Raw genomic sequence first — 19,058 nt, forward strand, 5'->3', positions numbered from 1 at the left:
TGGTTGTCCCAAGCCGCAGGTCTCCAGCGAGGATTGTCTGAAACACTGGTCCCCAAACCTCTCCACCCACTTCGGGGCAGTGCGGAGTTCCCCGGCACCGGGCGTAGTCCCGGCCTTTGCAGCCCTGGAGGTGCCCGGCCCGCCCAGAATCCACAGAGTCCCAGCTTCCTTCCGCAGGCAGACTAGGGCCGCCTTGGCCACCCCCACACTCCCACCGTGGCCTTGAAGGGGACTACACCTGGTGCCCCAGGTCTCTGCCTACTGAAATCTTGGCTCCTCGTCCCCTTCTAGTCCCCTCGGTGGACAGCGCCTCCGGAAGGTCGCACATTCGGGCCACCTACACCTCCTCTCTGTCTCTGCTCCTCCAGCGCTAGGGGCTGGACCGCGGATGGGAGCCCGCTCTGTCACCCGGGCAGAAAGCCCGCCCAGGAAGGGCTGCCAAGGCAGGGAGCAGTGGCTGCGAGAGAAGGCAGGCCCAAATCTGGCTGCCCGAGCTCCAGGGATGCGCTTTTTGTGGGTGCGGAGCCCCGGCCCGCGCGCGCTCGCTTCCACCTGCCGCGCCGTCGGGCGCCGCGAGGAGGCGGGGGCTGGGTCGCCGCAGCCAATGAGCGACGCCGGCGCTGGCAGCTGCTGCTATAAAGGGCTGGGGGCGGCGGCGGCGCGGCCCAGAGCGCGGAGCGCGCAGCGCGGGCCGGAGGGAGGGAGGGAGGGTGGGCGAGGGGAGAGGACTTGAGCACCCGAGACCGGACAGGCCCAACCGAGGGGCGGCGGCGAAAGGCAGAGCGCCGCGATCTCTGTCGGGAAGCGCAACCTCCCCGGGCCCCGCGGGGCCGCGCAGGGGGCGTCCTCAACCCCGCGCCCGCTCCCTCTTTCCATCCCCTGCTGCCCGCAGGCCACCCCGGGGCCCGGTCATCCGCGCGCGCATCCCCGGGCTCGGGCCCGTCCCTGGCCCTCGAGGGAGCCGCCGCCTTCATCACCACATCTGCAGCGGCCGCACCGGAGGCCGCTCGGGCGGGACCCCGGCGTGAGCATCGGGCGCCCCGCTAGGAGTGCACGACCCCCGGAGCCGCCCTCAACACGGACCGCGCCCGCCGGGCACACAAGAATGGTCACTGTAGGTATTCTCCTGTCGCCGAGAGGGGACCTGGGCGGCGAGGGGTTGGGCCCAGGTTCCGCGGAGATTGGGGGGGGTAGGACCAGGCCTAGCTAGGCCCAGGTGGGGGGGTAGGACCGAGCCTCGGGGCCTGAGAGTGGGCAGGGCCGCGCCCAGAGTGCTGAGGGCGCTTAGAGCCTGGTCTGAAAGTATTTGGGGACTCGGGCTGCGATCCGAGGGGCGTCCTACGCCGCCCTGGAGGCCGGAGTGCCCGCTCTCCAACGGGCCTAATGGGGGAGGGGCCGCGGCGGCGGAGGATGCTTCCCTCATCCAGGCCCAGACCCGGCAGGCCGCCCAGGCAAACGCAGGGCCCCGATCACTGGTGCTGGGCCAGGCCCAGGCGGCAAGGCGTCCCCGAGTGCCCTGGGGAAGCGGGTGGCGTCGGATCGCGCGCCCCGGGCCTCGGCCGCGCCCGGAAGGCGGGCGTCTCGTCCTCGAGCCCGTCGACCTTGCGGCAAGCGGGGAGGGGAGAGGAGGGGGCGCGCCCGGAGGCCCCGCGGGCCCGCCGCCGCTGCCGCGTCCCTTTGTTTCTCGGCGCTTCTTCGCGGGCCGTAGCCTCGCGCGGGCGCCTCGGGCTGCGGGGAGGGGGAGGGGAGAGGAGCGCCCGCGGGGGGTGGGGTGGGGAGACTTCTCGGCTCCTGGGCCCCCGCCCCCTCGGGAGATGGGGTAGGGGGCTGAGGCAGTCCCCTAGGCCAGGTCCCGGCGCCCCACCCCGCCAGGGCTCTGGGCCGCGGGGTGACCTTGAGCGCGCCCGCCAGCCCGCGCCACTCGCCCGGCTCCCGGTGCTTTCAGCAGCCGCGGAGCTGGTCAGCTCCCGAGCGCGGCCCCTCCCGCCCGCCACGCCCTGTCTGGCCACGCCCGGGCACGCCCATCTAGGCCCCGCCCCAGGGCCCCGGGGGCCCGGCCTCGCCCGAGCCCTCGGATTTCCACTCGGCAGCCCGGGCGTATCCCGGGGGCGGGGCTGGCCAGTTATAGCCCCACCCCTGCTCCACCCCCACCCCTGCCGCGCGACTCCGCTCCCCGCGCCGCCGCGCGTCCTTTGTCTGGTCCCGGCGCCTGGGCCTCCGTCCTCCGCTCTTCCTGTCTCCCGGTCTCTGCGTGCGTGTCTCTGTGCGCTGTGTCTCTCCCCGGGCCTCTTTCTCGAGTCGTGGCCAGCGCAGTGGGTGGGGGCGTGCTCAGCTCTCACTCCCCTCCTGGACCCTGGGACCCGCCCACCCGGCTGTGAGCGACGAGGCCCCAGAGGCTAGGCCAGGCTCACCTGCTGTGTGACCTCAGGCCGGCTCCTTCCCCTCTCTGAGCGTCATGCTGGTCACCCAGGTCTGGGAACCGGAGGTGGCCTCCTGAGGACCCCCGACCTCCCGCGACAGTCCAGCATCTCCTAGGCGTCCCCTGATGAGTGCCCCCTCCCATTTGAAAAAGGGAACTAATGCACAAAGGCAAAGAGGGTGTGGCCAGAGGTCATGCAAGGACCCCGAAGCCCTTGGGGGCCTGGGTTCTCCTACGCGGGGACACTCAAGCAGAGACCTAGCTTGGGGACGGGCTGGGAGGAAGTGAGGGCATGGATGGAGACCGCGAGGGCCCTGCGTGGAGGAAGAAGGCCCCAGAAGTAGGAGGCCCAGTCAGCACCACGTGGTGGGCCAGCCTTACCATGCACAGCCACTCAATGCCCTATTGTCGCGGGTATCCAGGCATCTGTCACTGCGACTGGGGCCAGGGGGCGCCGCCGGGAGCCAGGGGGGTCAGATGTGGGAGGGGTGAGGAAGCAAGTGGCCTCAGGTGTGCCCACTGCAGAGTGCACACGTCAGATGTGTGTGCAATGGTGGAAAAGAGTTGGCGAGAGCGCTGGGAGGGGAAGGAGACGGAGCTGCTGCGAGGAGGAGCAGGGGAGGAGAGAGACAGAAGGCGAGAGAGGGAGAGGAAACTGAAGGAGGGGGAGGCTCAGAGAGACCCAAAAGGACCAGAGAATAGGAAGGAAGATCCCTGCCCTCCTCCCCCCTCCTCTGACGTTGCCACCTCCTTTGATGCCCACGTTGCCACCATCCCAGGCCACACACTCACTGCAGGGCGGGTGTGGCCTTCTCCAATCTGATCCCATTATCAGCTCAGCCGGCTCAGAGGAAAGGCGACATCGGTCCCGCTAAGCCTGGGCACAGATGGGAGGGAGACGGGGTGGTGGCGAGATTAGTTGGCTGGGCCTCAGGAACCTGGCTCTGACCCACCCAGTCACCTCTCCACTCCATCCAGGTTGGGGACGGCATTGGGGCAGGGGCAGCTGGTAACTCTGGGTTCTGGGGTCATCAGATCAGGGGTCAAATGCTGCCCCCATCCCTTCCACCTCCTCCCGTCACCTTAGGCAAGTCCCTGTGACCCTCAGTTTCTCCAGCTGAGAAATGGAGCACACCGTGTCCACCTTCCGGTGTGGTCGTGGGAAGTCAAGGAAAAGTTTTGCACATGCTCAGTGGGGGTTCAGAGCCTGGGCTCTAGCATGTCCGGGAGCAGGGACTCGTGTGCTATTGGTTGCTTATTTGGGCTCCCATGGCCAATAGCAGCGACCCATCGCAGAAGCCTATGTCGCTAAGCCTGGATGGGAATTGAGAATCCATCTCTGTACCTGGGAGACCTCTGTGCCGTACCTTCGTTGGAGGGACAGAGGGACACAGGCCCAAGAGGTGACATGACTATCAGAGGACAACAGTGAGGAGGGCGGTGTCAGCTGCTGGCGTGTGGTAGCTCTCGGCAAATATTTGTTGAATTGAATGAATAGACTCAACCGGCCGTCGGTTTCAGTGTCGTGACGCCCAGGGCACAGCCTGGAGTAGGCACAGGGTGGCTTTTCTGTTACTATTTTTTTATATGATTGGCCTTTTGGTTAGGAGAGTGGGCACCTGGATTTGAATTCTCCATCCACCATTTGTGTCAGCCTTGTGCAAGTCCCCGTTGAACTCTGCAGGTCCTTCATGGAAACTCCATTTCCTTCTTTGCCTCACCCAAGCAAGGAGAAAAAAAAAAAAAAGAAAGAAAGAAACTCCATTTCCTCATGCATTTGGTGGAGGTTCTTATGTTCGACATGGAAGACTCATCTGGAAGTTTCCCATAAGGGATTTTGTCTGGGACACTGCAAACTCATAGCCCTCCATAGGCGACCGTGCCAGTAGTAAAGTGTTGTGTCAGGAGACCAGAATGCAGCTCAGTGGCGTGAGTCCCGCTGCCTCACTGCGGGCGCCTGTGGCAGACATTGCTAATCAACCCAGAGCGCGTTCCTCGTGAGCCTGGTGATGTGACTTCAGAGTCCTCCACCAGGCGGCCCCCCAGCCAGCCACTCTCAGCTGATTGGAGACGCAGGAGAGTTGACAGTCCCCGCCATTATTTTTATGAGAGTAAGTGGGAAGGAAACATAGACCCAAGGAAGACCAGAGATCGTTCCTGGGGACACACGGCTGTGAGGGGGCAGGGCCACCCCAGTGCCTTGGCCATAGCGATGAAAATGGCTCTGTCGTCAAACAGGTCCGGGTTTGAAATCAAGGTCCCCATTCATATCACCCAGTGTCTCTGGAGGTCAGTTTCCTCACCTGTAAAATGGAGAGTGTGTTCTCTGTTTTTCAAGATTGTTGGGAGAATAATAAGTGAAATGATGCCCTGAAGTGCTTGTCACAGTGCCTGGCACACGAAACATTCTCAGTGTCATGGAACGATTATGAATAGCAGTATTACGAGGCAGGGATGGTGAGTGCGACAAGCCTACTCCAGCCTCCTGTGGCCGTGCCCATGGCAGACATGGCTAATCTATCCCAGAGTGCTTTCCAGTGACACCCGCTCGTGCTTTACCGATCCCTCCCCTGGCCACTGTGCCTGTAAGTTGGAGCTTACAGCAAAGTGGAGCAGAGGCCCAGAAGCACTAAGTGATCTATCTGAGGACACACAGCTGGGAAATGTTACAACTGGCACCAGTCTTGGCTGGCAGTGGAAGTAGGAAATACAGACCCTGGGGCAGAAAAACTCGTGTGCAAACCCCTGTTCCGCCATTTATCTGATGCATGGTCTTTGGCAATTTTTACAATACCCCTTAAACCTCAGTTTCCTCGTGTATTAAGTGGGGGTGGGGTGGGGGAGGGAAACTCCTTTTTTAAAGGGCTGTGAATGAGAAAAGAAAATTTGCACGTAGAGTGCTTTGCCCAGTGGCTGGCACACACTAGTGCCCAGTAGCTGGGAACAGTTGTGCTGTTGGATCTTGAGTCAGGGATGGGCGAGATGGTGGGTACGCGCTGCCTGTTTCTAATTCTGTGGCCCCAGCAGACATGGCTAATCAATCACAGTAGTCTTTCCTGCTGAAACTAGATGTGGCTTCTGCATCCTTCTTAATTCACCCCTCTGGGAAAACTCTACCACTCGATTTGGGTTTTTGAGTGAGGTCAGCCTGTTTGCCAACCATGCTATAGAAGATGTAAGGAAATGCTGGCTACTTGACCTTCCGAAGCCCAGGACAGCCCAGCAATGCCAATCAATCCCAGCACTGGTTCCAGCTTTAAAGTTCTCCTCTATGGAGCCCTGCTGATAGCCATTACCAGTTGTTTTGTGTTTGCAGCAAAGTGAAACGAAGGTCCCAAGGGGAATAGCCAAGGACACATAGTGAGTCCTCAGTCAGAGCCAGTAGCAGCCTGGTTGACTGTCATAGTCAGAAAATCATAGGTCTGGAGATGGCTGCATTTGAGTTCCAGTGCCATAACTGATATGCTGCGTGACTTTAGCAAGTTTCTTAACATCTCTGAGCCTCAGATTCCTCATCCATCATAGCAAAATTAACTTCTACCTTTTACAGTCCTTGTGTGAATTAGATTAAAAACAGCATCTCTTCCTGAACATAGACATTAAAAATACTAAACAGGCCAGGCGTGGTGGTTCACACCTGTAATCCTAGCACTCTGGGAGGCCGAGGCGGGCAGATTGCTTGAGGTCAGGAGTTCGAAACCAGCCTGAGCAAGAGCGAGACCCCGTCTCTACTATAAATAGAAAGAAACTAATTGGCCAACTAATATGTATAGAAAAAATTAGCCGGGCATGGTGGCGCATGCCTGTAGTCCCAGCTACTCGGGAGGCTGAGGCAGGAGGATCGCTTGAGCCCAGGAGTTTGAGGTTGCTGTGAGCTGGGCTGATGCCACGACACTCACTCTAACCTGGGCAACAAAGCAAGACTCTGTCTCCAAAAAAAAAAAAAAATACTAAACAAAAAACTCAGCAAATTAAATCAAGCAATGTACATAAACAAAACTACAATATCCCAGGAAAGTTGATGGAATGTTGGAAAATCAATTAATATAATTCATGACATTACTATATTAAAACTAAGAAATCATTTCCGTAGATGTAGAAAATTTTTAATAAAATTCAACATCTAATCTTTTTTTTTTTTTAAATCTTGTTAGGATACTAGCAATAAAAGAAAATGTTCTTAACCTGATTAAGGCCATCTAGAAAAACCCATAGTAAAGATCATGTTTAGGTGTGAAATGTTTAAATCATGTCATTTACCATCAAGAATGAGGAAGCCACTATCACATTGTAGCCCCTGCAATAAGACAAGAAAAATAAATAACAGGAGAAAATAAAATTATCATTATATGCCAATGTTTCATGTTAAAAAAATAAAACAAAATAGCTCAATGGGAAAACTATGAGGGTAAATATCTAGTAGGAAAATTATGTATGAAGCAAAAGAAATATTAACACATTTTAGATAGGAATTATGTTTGGTGGGAGGAAAGAAATAAGCTTAGGGAAGGGCATATGGGGGCTTCAAAGCTACTAAAAGTGTTAGATTTCTTCTTCTGAAGACAAAAGCGTTCCTTTCTGTTAATCTGAAAATGCGTAGATTGATTTTAGACCTTTGTTTGTGTATATGGTGTTTGTAGATGGAATTTCTCGTGTTAAAATCACATCAGGTGCTTTTTTTCCCCCAGTACTTTTTCTGGTCAATGCAAGGGATTTCCGCAGTAATAAGGAGTCCCCTCCTCCACTCCCCACTCCCCGTGACAAAGCCCATATCAGACGGGGCTGATCCGTCACCAGCGGGCCACTCCTCGTCCCCGCAGGTCCCTGGCGTGGGGACTGGGCGGTGAGCGGGCGCGACCTGTTGTCTCCAGCAGATACTGGGGGCCATGGAGTCTCAGGTGGGGGGGGGCCCGGCCGGCCCGGCCCTGCCCAACGGGCCACTCCTTGGTACAAACGGAGCCACTGATGACAGCAAGACCAACCTCATCGTCAACTACCTGCCCCAGAACATGACCCAGGATGAGTTCAAGAGTCTCTTCGGCAGCATTGGTGACATCGAGTCCTGCAAGTTGGTTCGGGACAAGATCACAGGTGTGGCTGCTGGAGGGGGCTGGAGGGGAGGGAGTACAGGTGTGACGAGGGCAGGTGTGACCCTGGGTAGCGCGTCCCAGGGATCTGGGGGGCAAGAGGTGGCCCAGGGGTCTGAGGTTTGACCCTGGGAGTGATGGGGGACGGGTGTCGCAGGGAGACAGGAGGGTGGATCTTGGTGGGGAGGGGTCAGGCTCTCAGGCCTGGGGTCAGGGGGACACTGGCGAGTCCTCATCCTCGTCGTGCCCACAGGGCAGAGCCTTGGCTACGGGTTTGTGAACTATTCTGACCCCAACGACGCAGACAAAGCCATCAACACCCTCAATGGCCTCAAATTGCAGACGAAGACCATTAAGGTTGGTGCCTCATTCCTCAGTCCCCCCCACTGTGACTGTGCACCCCGACTGTCCCCAGCCCTCTACTGCCACTCCTATATCCGTTCCCCCACCCCCCTCATCGGGAGCCCAGCTGGGCCACCAGGTAGGGAGGGGGTGCCAATGGCTTTGCCTCTCTGAACCTCAGTTTCCTCAACTGGCAACGGTGACAATACATAAGCCACCTTCTCTGGAGGCTCAGGGACTCAGCCAGGGCTTGGGGGCGGGCTGCAGTGACCAGGGTCCTGTGAGCCACCCCCCCACCCCCGCCTTTGTCATGGAAATGGGGGTGGGGGTCCATCTGCCATCTGGAACCTAATTAGGGTCTGGGAGGGCGGGATTAGGGGCGGCCCCTCCCCCCTGACCTCCCTCTCAGCAGCTGCAGCTGGGATCTTGCCAGCCCGGGTCCCCTGGGGGGCGATCGCCATGGAAACCCCCCTCTCTGGGTTCGCCTGGGGGTGTTTGGGCTCCGCCCTGCAAATCTGCTCCTGGACCCTGGGGGAGGCTGGGGTGTGGGGCGCCCATCTGGGCCCCAGTTCTAGGTGGGGCTGGAGGTACAGGAATCTCTTCCTGCCCGTGATGGGGGGCTGGAGGTGGGGGGAGAGACGAGGTCATGACCCGATGGGTCTTTCCACGGCCAACTAGACCCAGAAACCCCAGGTGTGAGGGTGAGATGCAGTGTGTGTGTGTGTGTGTCTGTTTGTCGCCCTGAACTGTGACATGCGGTGTTTATGGTCCAGGTATCTTGTGACTCACTCATTATGGCTGTGGCTGGGACGCAGTTGTTGTGGGACACAGTGTCCACAGAGTGGCTGTCCTTGAGTGATTCTGGCTATTTAAGACTTCGGGTGTGTCCCCGTGTCTGTAGGACGTGGTCTTTATTTGGCAGGTGCTTTGTGACACATTGGGACTCCAGCTGTGACCCGGTGGGGCCTGGGACGGGGTGTCTGGCTCTGACGGGGTGTTTGTGTGTCTCACTGATGTTGTGTGGGTGTGGCCACGAGTGCCCCGTTCAGGTGGCAGGTGTGTGGCATTGTGTGGCCCTGCGGTGCTGTGACGGGCGTGTGGTTCCGAGACGCATCCCGAGAGTCACTCCCCACCCGGTGCTCTGACAAAATATTCTGACCGAAATATTTCCAGCCGCTTCCTGTGTTCCGGGCCCCATCCCAGCGTGGGGAGCCAGGAGGAACTTGACCTGTCCCTGCCCTTGGGGAACCCATGTCACGAAGGGATGTGAAAGACCCGAGAAAACTTGCTCTGAGGCTGGCCATCGGGGTCCCCACCCAGCATCCCAGCACGTTGGGAGGATCGTTTGAGGCCAGGAATTTGAGACCAGCCTGGGCAACATAGCAAGACCCCATCTCTAAAAAAAAAAAAAATTAGCTGGACATCATGGCCCATGCCTGTAGTCCCAGCTGCTTGGGAGGCTGAGGCAGGAGGATCGCTTGAGCCCAGGAGTTGGAGGCTGCAGTGAGCTATGATTACACCCCTGCACTCCAGCCTGGGCGACAGAGCAAGAGTGACTCAAAAACCAAAACAGAACAAAAATCTACTCTGTGCCTCAGATGATTCCAGACCCTTAAACCCCAAAACCCACCCAGTTCCCCAAAACCCGCCCCCAAATTTGATCCATCAGCAAGTGCTCACAGTTCCCGGCTCCATGGGAGAGAGAAAACCATCAAATACGTGGCCATGATTTTTAAAACGACTGTTAGAGAAATAACAGAGGCGGATGTGTTTGTCTTTTATCTCCTGGTGTGCACAATTGCATTAGTCGGAATTAGACACCGCTGCCCACAAGCACCCCGAATTCACCCCCACCTGCTTTCTTTAGTTTCCTTTTTAATTAGTTATTTCTAATGAAGGAATACACCCTCGCAGCTCACCGTCCCACTCAAAAGCCAGGCCTTTGACAGTGACCTCTGTCTACCCAGAGGTTAATTTAGAAGAGATAGAAAATCAGCATCATAGAAATAAGGAAGAGGTAGGCCGGGCGCAGTGGCTCACGCCTGTAATCCTAGCACTCTGGGAGGCCAAGGCGGGCGCATTGCTCTAGGTCAGGAGTTCGAAACCAGCCTGAGCAAGAACGAGACCCCGTCTCTACTAAAAATAGGAAGAAATTAATTGATCAACTACAAATATATAGAAAAAAATTAGCCGGGCATGGTGGCGCATGCCTGTAGTCCCAGCTGCTCGGGAGGCTGAGGCAGGAGGATCGCTTGAGCCCAGGAGTTGGAGGTTGCTGTGAGCTAGGCTGACGCCACGGCTCTCACTCTAGCCTGGGCAACAAGCGAGACTCTGTCTCAAAAAAAAGAATACAATAAAAGAAATATGGAGGAGGGTCGTCCATGCCCCTCTCTGCCCCCAGTGACAGGCCACCCACCAGCATTTTGCAGGGTGGGTCTCCATGCCACATTTCCACGACACTGCCTAACACACAGTGAGGTGGGGTCGCATGATCCTCACCGCTTTGTAAATGGAATTTTCTGCACCCCGCTTTACAATGCCCACCACTGTTTCCAGGAGAGAAATATACACGTCCACTTTTTTTTTTTTTGAGCTTAGCCAATTCCATGCAACGTCCACCATTTTATTTATTTATTTATTTATTATTTATTTATTTTTTGAGACGGAGTCTCGCTTTGTTGCCCAGGCGAGAGTGAGAGCCCTGGCGTCAGCCTAGCTCACAGCAACCTCAAACTCCTGGGCTCAAGCGATCCTCCTGCCTCAGCCTCCCGAGTAGCTGGGACTACAGCCATGCACCACCATGCCCGGCTAATTTTTTCTATGTATTTTTAGTTGGCCAATTAATTTCTTTCTATTTATAGTAGAGACAGGGTCTCGCTCTTGCTCAGGCTGGTTTGGAACTCCTGACCTCGAGCAATCCGCCCGCCTCGGCCTCCCAGAGTGCTGGGATTACAGTCGTGAGCCACCGTGCCCGGCCAACGTCCACCATTTTTTTAAACAACTGCAGAGACAGTTTCGTTGTTGGGTTGGACCATAAGCAATAACATGGATTGAAGGACTGAATTCAAACGTGTCTAATTCCCAACTGAGGAGGTGCTTTGAGAAAAAGGAGTAGGGGTGGAGGTGAGGGGGGCCCAAACTCAGATGGGAGAGGACATTTCAACTGAGACCTTGGAGAAGAGAGAGGAGGAGGGAAGTTCCAGGCAGAAGGAACAGCAGATGCAAAGCCCCTGGAGCTGGCACATGGCTGGTGGGGTTGGGGACATGGAGGAGGCCCCCTGTGGCTGGGGCAGAGCCATTGGAGGTGCGCAGGGGTGAAGGTGAGGGCAGGGAGGAGATGGGGAAGAGTGTGTAGGGCTTTGTGAGCCGAGGGAAGGACTTTGGCCTTAGTTAGCGCTGAGGAAGGTGGGAGCCACGGAGGATTCTGGGCAGAGGAGGGACATGACCTTAGGCACTCACAGGCGCCCTCTGGCTGCTGCGGGGGGAACAGACTGAAGAGTGGGCAGGGCCAAGGCTGCCGCACCTGTCCAGGTGATCAATGGCGGCCGCTGGCCGGAAGTAGGGACAAGTGTGTGGATCTTGAATAAGGAGGAAAGTGGAGCCGTGGGATGTATAGTGGATTGGGTGTGAGCGGGAAGAAGGGGGTTCCGAGGACAACCCAGACCTGGGGACGTGAGTACGCAGGAGGACAGGCAGCTGCCACTGAGCCAGGGCGGATTTGAGGCGTTGGGAGCTGGATGTGGCCATGTTGAGAGTGAAGTGCCCGCGACACCCTCACACAGGGACATGGAGGCAGGGGCCGCCTGGGTGTGCAGATCTGCGAGCTGCCATCATGGAGCTGGTGGCTAAAGACCTGAGTCCCCGGGGGGGGGGCGGCGGGCGCCCAGTGTAGTGTTCTAGAAGAGAGGGGCCGGTGTCCCAGGCCCACCCTCCAAAGGAGTGGGAAGAATCGATGTTTGCTGATGGACTTACCAAACATAAGGGTGAGGCCAGGCAGAGTTGCTCACTCCTGTGATCCCAGCGCTTTGAGAGGCTGAGGCGGGAGGGTCGCTGGAGGCCAGGAGTTCGAGACCAGCCTGCGCAACATAGCCAGACCCCATTTCTATAAAAATAAAAAAAAAGTTAGCCAGTCATGATGGCGTGCGCCTCTAGTCCCAGCCACTCGGGGAGAGGCTGAGGCAGGAGGCTCGCTTGAGGCCAGGAGTTTGAGGCTGGAGTGAGTTATGGTCGTGCCTCTGCACTCCGGCCTGGGTGACACAGCGAGACCTCATCTCTGAGGAGAAAAAAAAAGAAAGAAAGCATGAGGGAGTGAGCAAGAGAAGAATTTGAGGGTCCCCAGGGAGACTTGTGACCTCGGGGGACAGGTCCCCCCACCTTACCTCTCAATGCGGGCAGGAACACGTTGTCACAGCCACTGTCTTGTCCCCTCCGGCATGCGCCCCGCCCCGCGTGGCGACGAGGCGGGAGGTGTCTACTGAGCGAATGGGTGATGAGGCATCTTGGGCCTCTGTGACGTGGGTCTCGCTCACCGCCCGGCGCCCAGGTGTCCTACGCCAGACCCAGCTCGGCGTCCATCCGGGACGCCAACCTGTACGTCAGCGGGCTGCCGAAGACCATGAGCCAGAAGGAGATGGAGCAGCTGTTCTCGCAGTACGGCCGCATCATCACCTCCCGCATCCTGGTGGACCAGGTCACAGGTGGGGCTGCCGGGGCGGCGCTGGGCACAGGCAGCGAGGGGGACACGGGGGGACACGCGCGTGCTGGGACAGCGGGGGGGGGAGGCACGGGCACGAGGGAGGTGACAGGACACCCTCTGCCCCCTGGCAGGTGTCTCTCGGGGTGTGGGCTTCATCCGCTTTGACAAGAGGATCGAGGCCGAGGAGGCCATCAAGGGACTGAACGGGCAGAAGCCGCTGGGCGCAGCCGAGCCCATCACGGTCAAGTTCGCCAACAACCCGAGCCAGAAGACCGGGCAGGCGCTGCTCACCCACCTCTACCAGTCGTCCGCCCGGCGCTACGCGGGGCCCCTGCACCACCAGACGCAGCGCTTCCGGTGAGCCCCGCACCCACCCGGCACACGCTAGGCCCCAGGCCGGGAGCCCCAGGCTTGCAACGGCCCCCCGGCCCCCCAAGCCCACTGCAGAGCGAGGGACACCGGCAGTGGCCACAGCCCGGGCTGCTGAGAGCAGCAAACAGGTGCATCCAGGCCAGGCCCTGTATACAGCAGGCACTCAATGTGTGCTCGCCACTGTGATTGGCATTATTGGCCTTAAGGGTTTCGGAGCCTACAGGATCAGGGTCCAGCTTATTTCTTATAGAGACGGGGTCTTGCTGTGGTGCCCAGGCTGGTCTCGGACTCCTGGCCTCAAGCGATCCTCCCGCCTCGGCCTCCCAAAGCGCTGGGATGACAGGTGGCAGCCACCGCGCCCGGCCCCGGGTCTGTAATAATAACAACGCCAAACATTTCTCAAGTGCCCGCTGCCCGCTGGACGCTTTTATTCTGCAACACAACGGGACAAGAGCGAAGCTTGTATTGTCCCCATTTTGCGGACGGGGACCCTGGGGCACGGGGGCGGCGTTGTGGCTTGCCCCACCCAAACAGCAGCGCAGAGACTCGAACCCGGGATCCCCAGGGAGCCAGAACTCTGAGCCACCCAACGTGGGGACAGTGCAAGCCGCCTGTGGGCCCTGGGTGGCCGTGGCGAGTCACTTCCCCCACCCCTGCCACCCAAGCACTCAGAGTCGGCTGGGCTTGTTACTGTCGCCTTTGTTGGAAGTTACCCTTCCCCAGAGACGCCAGCCCCGGCCCCGACGGCGTGCGGCGGCTGGGAGGGTGGGGACGAGGACGGCAGGGCGGGCGAGAGGCGGTGCCCGAGTGACCGCGGTTCCGTGCCAGGCGGTGTCCAGCCGGGCGGGCGGCGGGCGGCGGGGGCAGGGCTCTGCTGCCGGCCCGCCGGGTGGGGGCGGGGAGGGCAGGCCACTGGCCGGTGGCGTCATCACAGCCGGGGGCGTGTCTCGAGGCCACCTCTGACCGCAGCTTCTGCCCCCGCAGGCTGGACAACTTGCTCAACATGGCCTACGGAGTCAAGAGGTAACAATGCCCCCAGCCCACTGTCCCTACCCGCCACCAGCCCTGTTTCTGACACCGCAGGACTGCGGGCTTGGCGTGTCCACCCGGGAGGGGCACGGCTGTTGAGAAATGGGACGGCAGGTGTCCCCAGGGGCTCTACCTCTCGGGTCCTCTCCGCCCTGTACGATGGCTCCTTTGGGGCTCGGGGGGAACAGCAGCTGCCACAGAGTTGCGGGGACACAATCGTGCCCCGTGGTTCCCACGTTAAGTGTCTGGTCCCCCTGCCCCGCCGGCCCCTGCTAACCATCCTTGCGGGGGGGGGGGGGTCACAAAATCACCCCTTCTGCCCTGAAGTCGGGGACAGACTTGGAGGCCGGGCGGCATAGCCCCGGCCAGGTCCCTGACCTTGCAAAGGCCCCGTGTCTATGGCGTGACAAGCTGTGGAGCGTGCCGAGCGCCGGCAGGCGCCTGGCTGGGGGCCGGGGACCCAGCGTGGCCCGGGCAGACTCGGGCCCTCGGGGACGTGGCTGGACGCACGGTGCCTGGCACCCAGGGAGCGCTCCATAAACAGCAGCCCGTGTCACGATGCCGTCACTGTGGTTCCTGAGCGCAGCCCAGCGGGGGAGGGGCAGGTGGGCGAGCAGTGGTAAAGGCCGCGCAGGGGGCAGGGAGAAGGGGTGATGGGGACCCAGCAGGGTCCCCCCTCCGCCCCCGCTGACCCATCTGAGGCGACGTCAGTGCAGAGGTGCCGAGACAAGGGGCAGGGTGGAAAGGGAGCCCCTGGCAGTGGGGACAGCCCGTGCAAAGGCATGGAGGAGGGACAGCGCAGTCCAGGTCAAACGCCCCAGGCCTCGGGGTCCTCCCCTCTAGTAGCGGGGTTCATTCGGGGGGCCCGGTAGCCGGTGAGGAATGCAGGGCATGTGGAAGGACGATTCTGCCCTTTCGTTAATTCATTCAATGGATACTTCTGGAGTGTTTTATTATTCACTCAACAAACACCTCCCAGGTGCTGCCTTGCAGGGAGGACGGGGCCCTGGCAGGGAGGAAGGGGCCCTGGCAGGGAGGATGGGGCCAGGAACAGAGATGTGATCCGGACGGGAAAAGGCGGGAGGGGCAGGGGGACCGAGGGGTCACTCGGCGCAGTCAGAGGCTGCCCCGGGAGGTGACAGCTGTGCCGAGGCCTGAATGCACGGGACTTCCCACCAGCACGGGCCTCCTGCCGCGTACAGGTGGCAGCCACGGGGGTGTGGAGGGTCGGGACCAACAGGGTTAAAGGTCACAGGGTCAGGGTGGAGGTCGGGGGTCAGGACAGGGTTACAGGCCAGTGGGTGAGAGTCGGGGTTTCCGGTGGGGTCGGAGGCCTGCGGGGGGTCAGGGCAGAGCCCGCGTGACCCCCAAAGTAGTCCCCTCTCGCTCATCGCCAGGTTCTCGCCCATCGCCATCGACGGCATGAGCGGCCTCGCGGGCGTGGGCCTGTCGGGGGGCGCGGCGGGCGCCGGCTGGTGCATCTTCGTGTACAACCTGTCGCCCGAGGCGGACGAGAGCGTGCTGTGGCAGCTGTTCGGGCCCTTCGGGGCGGTCACCAACGTCAAGGTCATCCGCGACTTCACCACCAACAAGTGCAAGGGCTTCGGCTTCGTCACCATGACCAACTACGACGAGGCGGCCATGGCCATCGCCAGCCTCAACGGCTACCGCCTGGGCGAGCGCGTGCTGCAGGTGTCCTTCAAGACCAGCAAGCAGCACAAGGCCTGAGCCGCCCCCGCCGTCCTCCCACCCTCCCCGGGCAGCAGAGAGAGAGACAGACAGACAGACAGACAGGGCCCGAGAGACAGCCAGGCAGACCCACGGACGACGTGAGGGACCCGCATCCCTGCGAAGCCACAGGGTGAGCACAGCACTCTGGGGGGGAGGGGGTGCCGGGGCGGGGGGTGCCCGGGGGTCCCCTGCCCCGTCCCCCGCCCCACCCCCGGGCTGCGCTGGTCACTCTCTCATCTTGGTTTGGTTCATGGCGAAGGTTTTTGTTTCTTTTTTTGGCTAAAAAGAACGCAGCGGTGTGCCCCCACCCAGCCCCGGCCACCCTCCGTGGGTGGCCTGGGGGCCGCTGGAGGTGCCCTCCCAGGCCCCCTTGCCCAGGCCTCCCCGACACCCAAGGTGGGCTTGGGGAGAGGGAACAGGTTTAAAAATCCCCAAAAAAGTGACACGTGAGGAGGCGGTGTGGGCACCCCCGGCCCAGGGTCCCCCCTCCCCCGGGTGGGACGTGGGGCGCCGGGGAGGGGGCTGGAAGCAGAAACAAAATGAAAAAAAAAAAGGGGGGGTGGGAGGGAGGGGTCTTAAGAAAAACTCTATTTTTGTAAAAAGGGAAAAAGACCTCGTGGAGAATTTTTACTGGGGATTCTTGAACTTGAAAAAAAAAAACACAAAAAAAGACAAAAAAAAAAAAAGAAAATATTTTGGCAGGTTATGTTTACCAACTGGGGCAGGGAGGTGCCAGGGAGTGGGGGCTTAGGGTCTGGGCGTCCACGCTGGGGGGCACGCAGAGGAGCCAGCACACTCACCCCTGCGGGACACCGGCGGGCAGAGGCGCCCCGACAGCGCCCCGACACGTTGAGGGACCCATTGGCCAAAGTCAGACTCTGGACAGGGCGAGGCGGGAGGAGGCAGGAGCTGGGGCCACAGCAGTGTAGACGCGGGCACAGACGCACGCGGGCACGCGCGTGTGGGCGCGGGGACCCGTCCGTCGGTCCACGTGCGCGCGTGACAGCGGAGACAGATATATTTGGACATCAAATCTGAACACCCAGTCACAGAGACACACACACATCCGCACACACCCCCCCACAGGCGCAGGCCGCAGGCCCCGCCCCACACCCCGCCCCGGTCCCTCTTGGTCCCCGCAAAGCGACGCGCCTGCCCCGGTGTCTCTGCAGAGCTCTCTCCTGGCCCCTCGGGCCTCCCTGCCGCCCACGAACACAGGCGTGCTCTCACAGCGTCCATGCATCCAGACACACGATACCTCGTTCCACTTTGGCGTCACGGGGGGCTGGAGGCAGCCCCCCCACCAACACTTGAGGCCAAAGGACCCCCCCCGCCCCCGGGGCTGAGCCTCCCTGGGCCAAGGCCGTGGAGCCTCCCCTACTAGTGCCAGGCCTCCCTCGGCACCCAGCACTCCCCGACGGGCCCAGGGTGGCCGGGCCTCGGGGGCCCAGCCCCATGAACCTTCCTAACCACTTGTCACCTACCTACCCACTTTTGGTTTGTTGGGTTTTTTCGTCTTTCCAGATAGGTGAGGGCAGTGGACACAGCCCCCATCCCGAGCTCCGGCCCCAGCTTCTGTCTGGACTTTGCTTCTCCCTGATTTTGTTTTTAAAATAATAATAATAATAAAATTCCAACAGAAGCCACAGGCCAGAGCCCCGGGGAGCCCCTGCACCACTCCCTGCACCCCTCAGCGGGCCCAAGTCAGAACTGAGAATTGCAAACCCCCGACTTTAGCTATAGTTGAGTTGCCTTCCTGCCCCCGACCCCCCTGGTGTCCCCACGTTTGGTGTCTGGCCATGGCCCTATCTGATCGTCCAGCTCTCTCTCCCCTCCCCCTCCCGGTGTTGTTATTAAACGTCTGTGGAGCTTCTGCTGCAAGGAACAAAAAGAAAAAAAAAATCAAAAAAGTGACAAAAAACACAAAGAAGAGAAGAAAAAAAAGCAACAAAAAAAAAAAAAGGAAAAAACACACACAGAAGAGATTTAAAAAAAAAAAAAAGGAAAAAAAAAAGACATAAACTGGCACCAGTTAACTTTCTTGTACTTTTTTGCTGAATTTAGCTTCTTGTAGTTTTAACTTATTGCTATGTTAACTATTTATTATTCCTGTTGCCCTGTAAGGACATTTGTGTATATTTCTGTTACTTCATCCAGTTTGCAAGTTAAAGGAACGATGGTGTTCTCTTTGTTTCTTTAAGTTTTGCCGAGACGTGGTTATGCCTAATTTATTTATAAAAGGGGAAGTGGAATCATTAAAGTTAATAATAATTATTAATAACAGTAATGGTAGCCGAGTGGCACCCGGGAGCGCGTGCTCCGTGGGGCAGTCCCCGTGGCCAGCGACGTCCGGGGTCTTTAATGGGATTACTTTTGCTCTTGTCTTGAGAATTTTTTCAGTCTATTTAGCTGGTGAAAACCCTAGCTTGTTCTTGATACACGAACCTATTTATTCTTGTGGTTTTAAGTCCTCCCTGCCCTCTTCCCTCTCCCCTCCAGCAGGGCAGGGACCCCCGCGGGTCCACCCCTCTCCCCTGCTGTTTCTTGGGGCTCTCTCCTCTCCGCCCTCCGCACGCGGGAACACGCGTGGCCGCGTGGCAAGCCAAGCGTGCAGGAGGCGTCCGAGCAATAAAGGCTGGCTTTGTCCCCCACCCTGGGGGGCTGGGCTTCAGAGAGGGGGCACCTCCCCACACCCCCAACCGAGGCCTCGGCCCCCTGCCGCCCCCAAGACTGGGAGGGGACTTCTTTTTCTAAAACACTAAACTCAGCCCAGCCAGGCCCCCACCCTGGAGGCCAGCCCCTCACCCCAGGGGGCCAGGCCAGGGCTCCCAGGGGACGGGCTCGGGTCTTCCACGTCCCTGGGGGGCAGAGGCAGGGCCAGTGGGGAGGGGGCGCAGCCCCTCCAGCCCTCCCCTTCATCCTGTTATTTATTCGGAAGGTTTCAAATCACGACAGAGTCCATGTTGGAGGTGATAATGAACTGTTTAAAAAAAAAAAAAAAAAGACAAAAAAAAAAAGAGAAACACACGACCCGACACCAAGAACACTTTGCGTTGCGTTTAGACTATTTATTACCGGGATTACAGGCCTGGCCGCGGTAACAGACTTTTACATGGAATTGTTTAATTATTTGTACTTTTCATGCCAGAAAATAAAAGTTCAGAATCTTACGGCTCTGGGCGGTATCTGTGCTGCGAGGGCGCGGGTGTGTGTGTGGGGGCGGCAGGGTGTGTGCCACTGTGCTGGCCGTCACTGCACCCAGGCCACTGTCCCTCTCTGGGCCTGGGTCTCCTCTGGAGGGAGGCTCTGCCCGGGAGGGAAGCTTGGGCCCCTCACAGCACAGGTGGCACGTGGGGAGCGTGGGACACTGGCCCGGAGGAGA

At 59.2% G+C, this 19,058-nt stretch overlaps 1 protein-coding gene and 1 pseudogene across 3 annotated transcripts; both read left to right on the forward strand.

The window, feature by feature from the left end:
• Positions 1-724: 724 nt before the first annotated feature.
• On the forward strand, positions 725-16,229 carry ELAVL3 (ELAV like RNA binding protein 3). 3 transcript variants are annotated; one of them, XM_020284013.2, is made up of 7 exons: positions 725-1,114; positions 7,291-7,510; positions 7,760-7,863; positions 12,392-12,545; positions 12,676-12,901; positions 13,901-13,939; positions 15,322-16,229. In XM_020284013.2, the coding sequence occupies exons 1-7, from the start codon at positions 1,106-1,108 to the stop codon at positions 15,671-15,673; spliced, it is 1,104 nt and encodes a 367-aa protein (XP_020139602.2). In that variant the 5' UTR covers positions 725-1,105; the 3' UTR covers positions 15,674-16,229. The 3 variants fall into 3 exon arrangements, with proteins under 3 accessions (XP_020139602.2, XP_020139603.2, XP_075854419.1); XM_020284014.2 differs by having other exon boundaries at positions 15,343-16,229; XM_075998304.1 differs by having other exon boundaries at positions 7,294-7,510.
• LOC105885437 (uncharacterized) lies at positions 15,927-18,846 on the forward strand (annotated as a pseudogene).
• Positions 18,847-19,058: the final 212 nt, after the last annotated feature.

The sequence above is a fragment of the Microcebus murinus genome, chromosome 27 (assembly GCF_040939455.1).
Source record: "Microcebus murinus isolate Inina chromosome 27, M.murinus_Inina_mat1.0, whole genome shotgun sequence".
NCBI lineage: Eukaryota > Metazoa > Chordata > Mammalia > Primates > Cheirogaleidae > Microcebus > Microcebus murinus.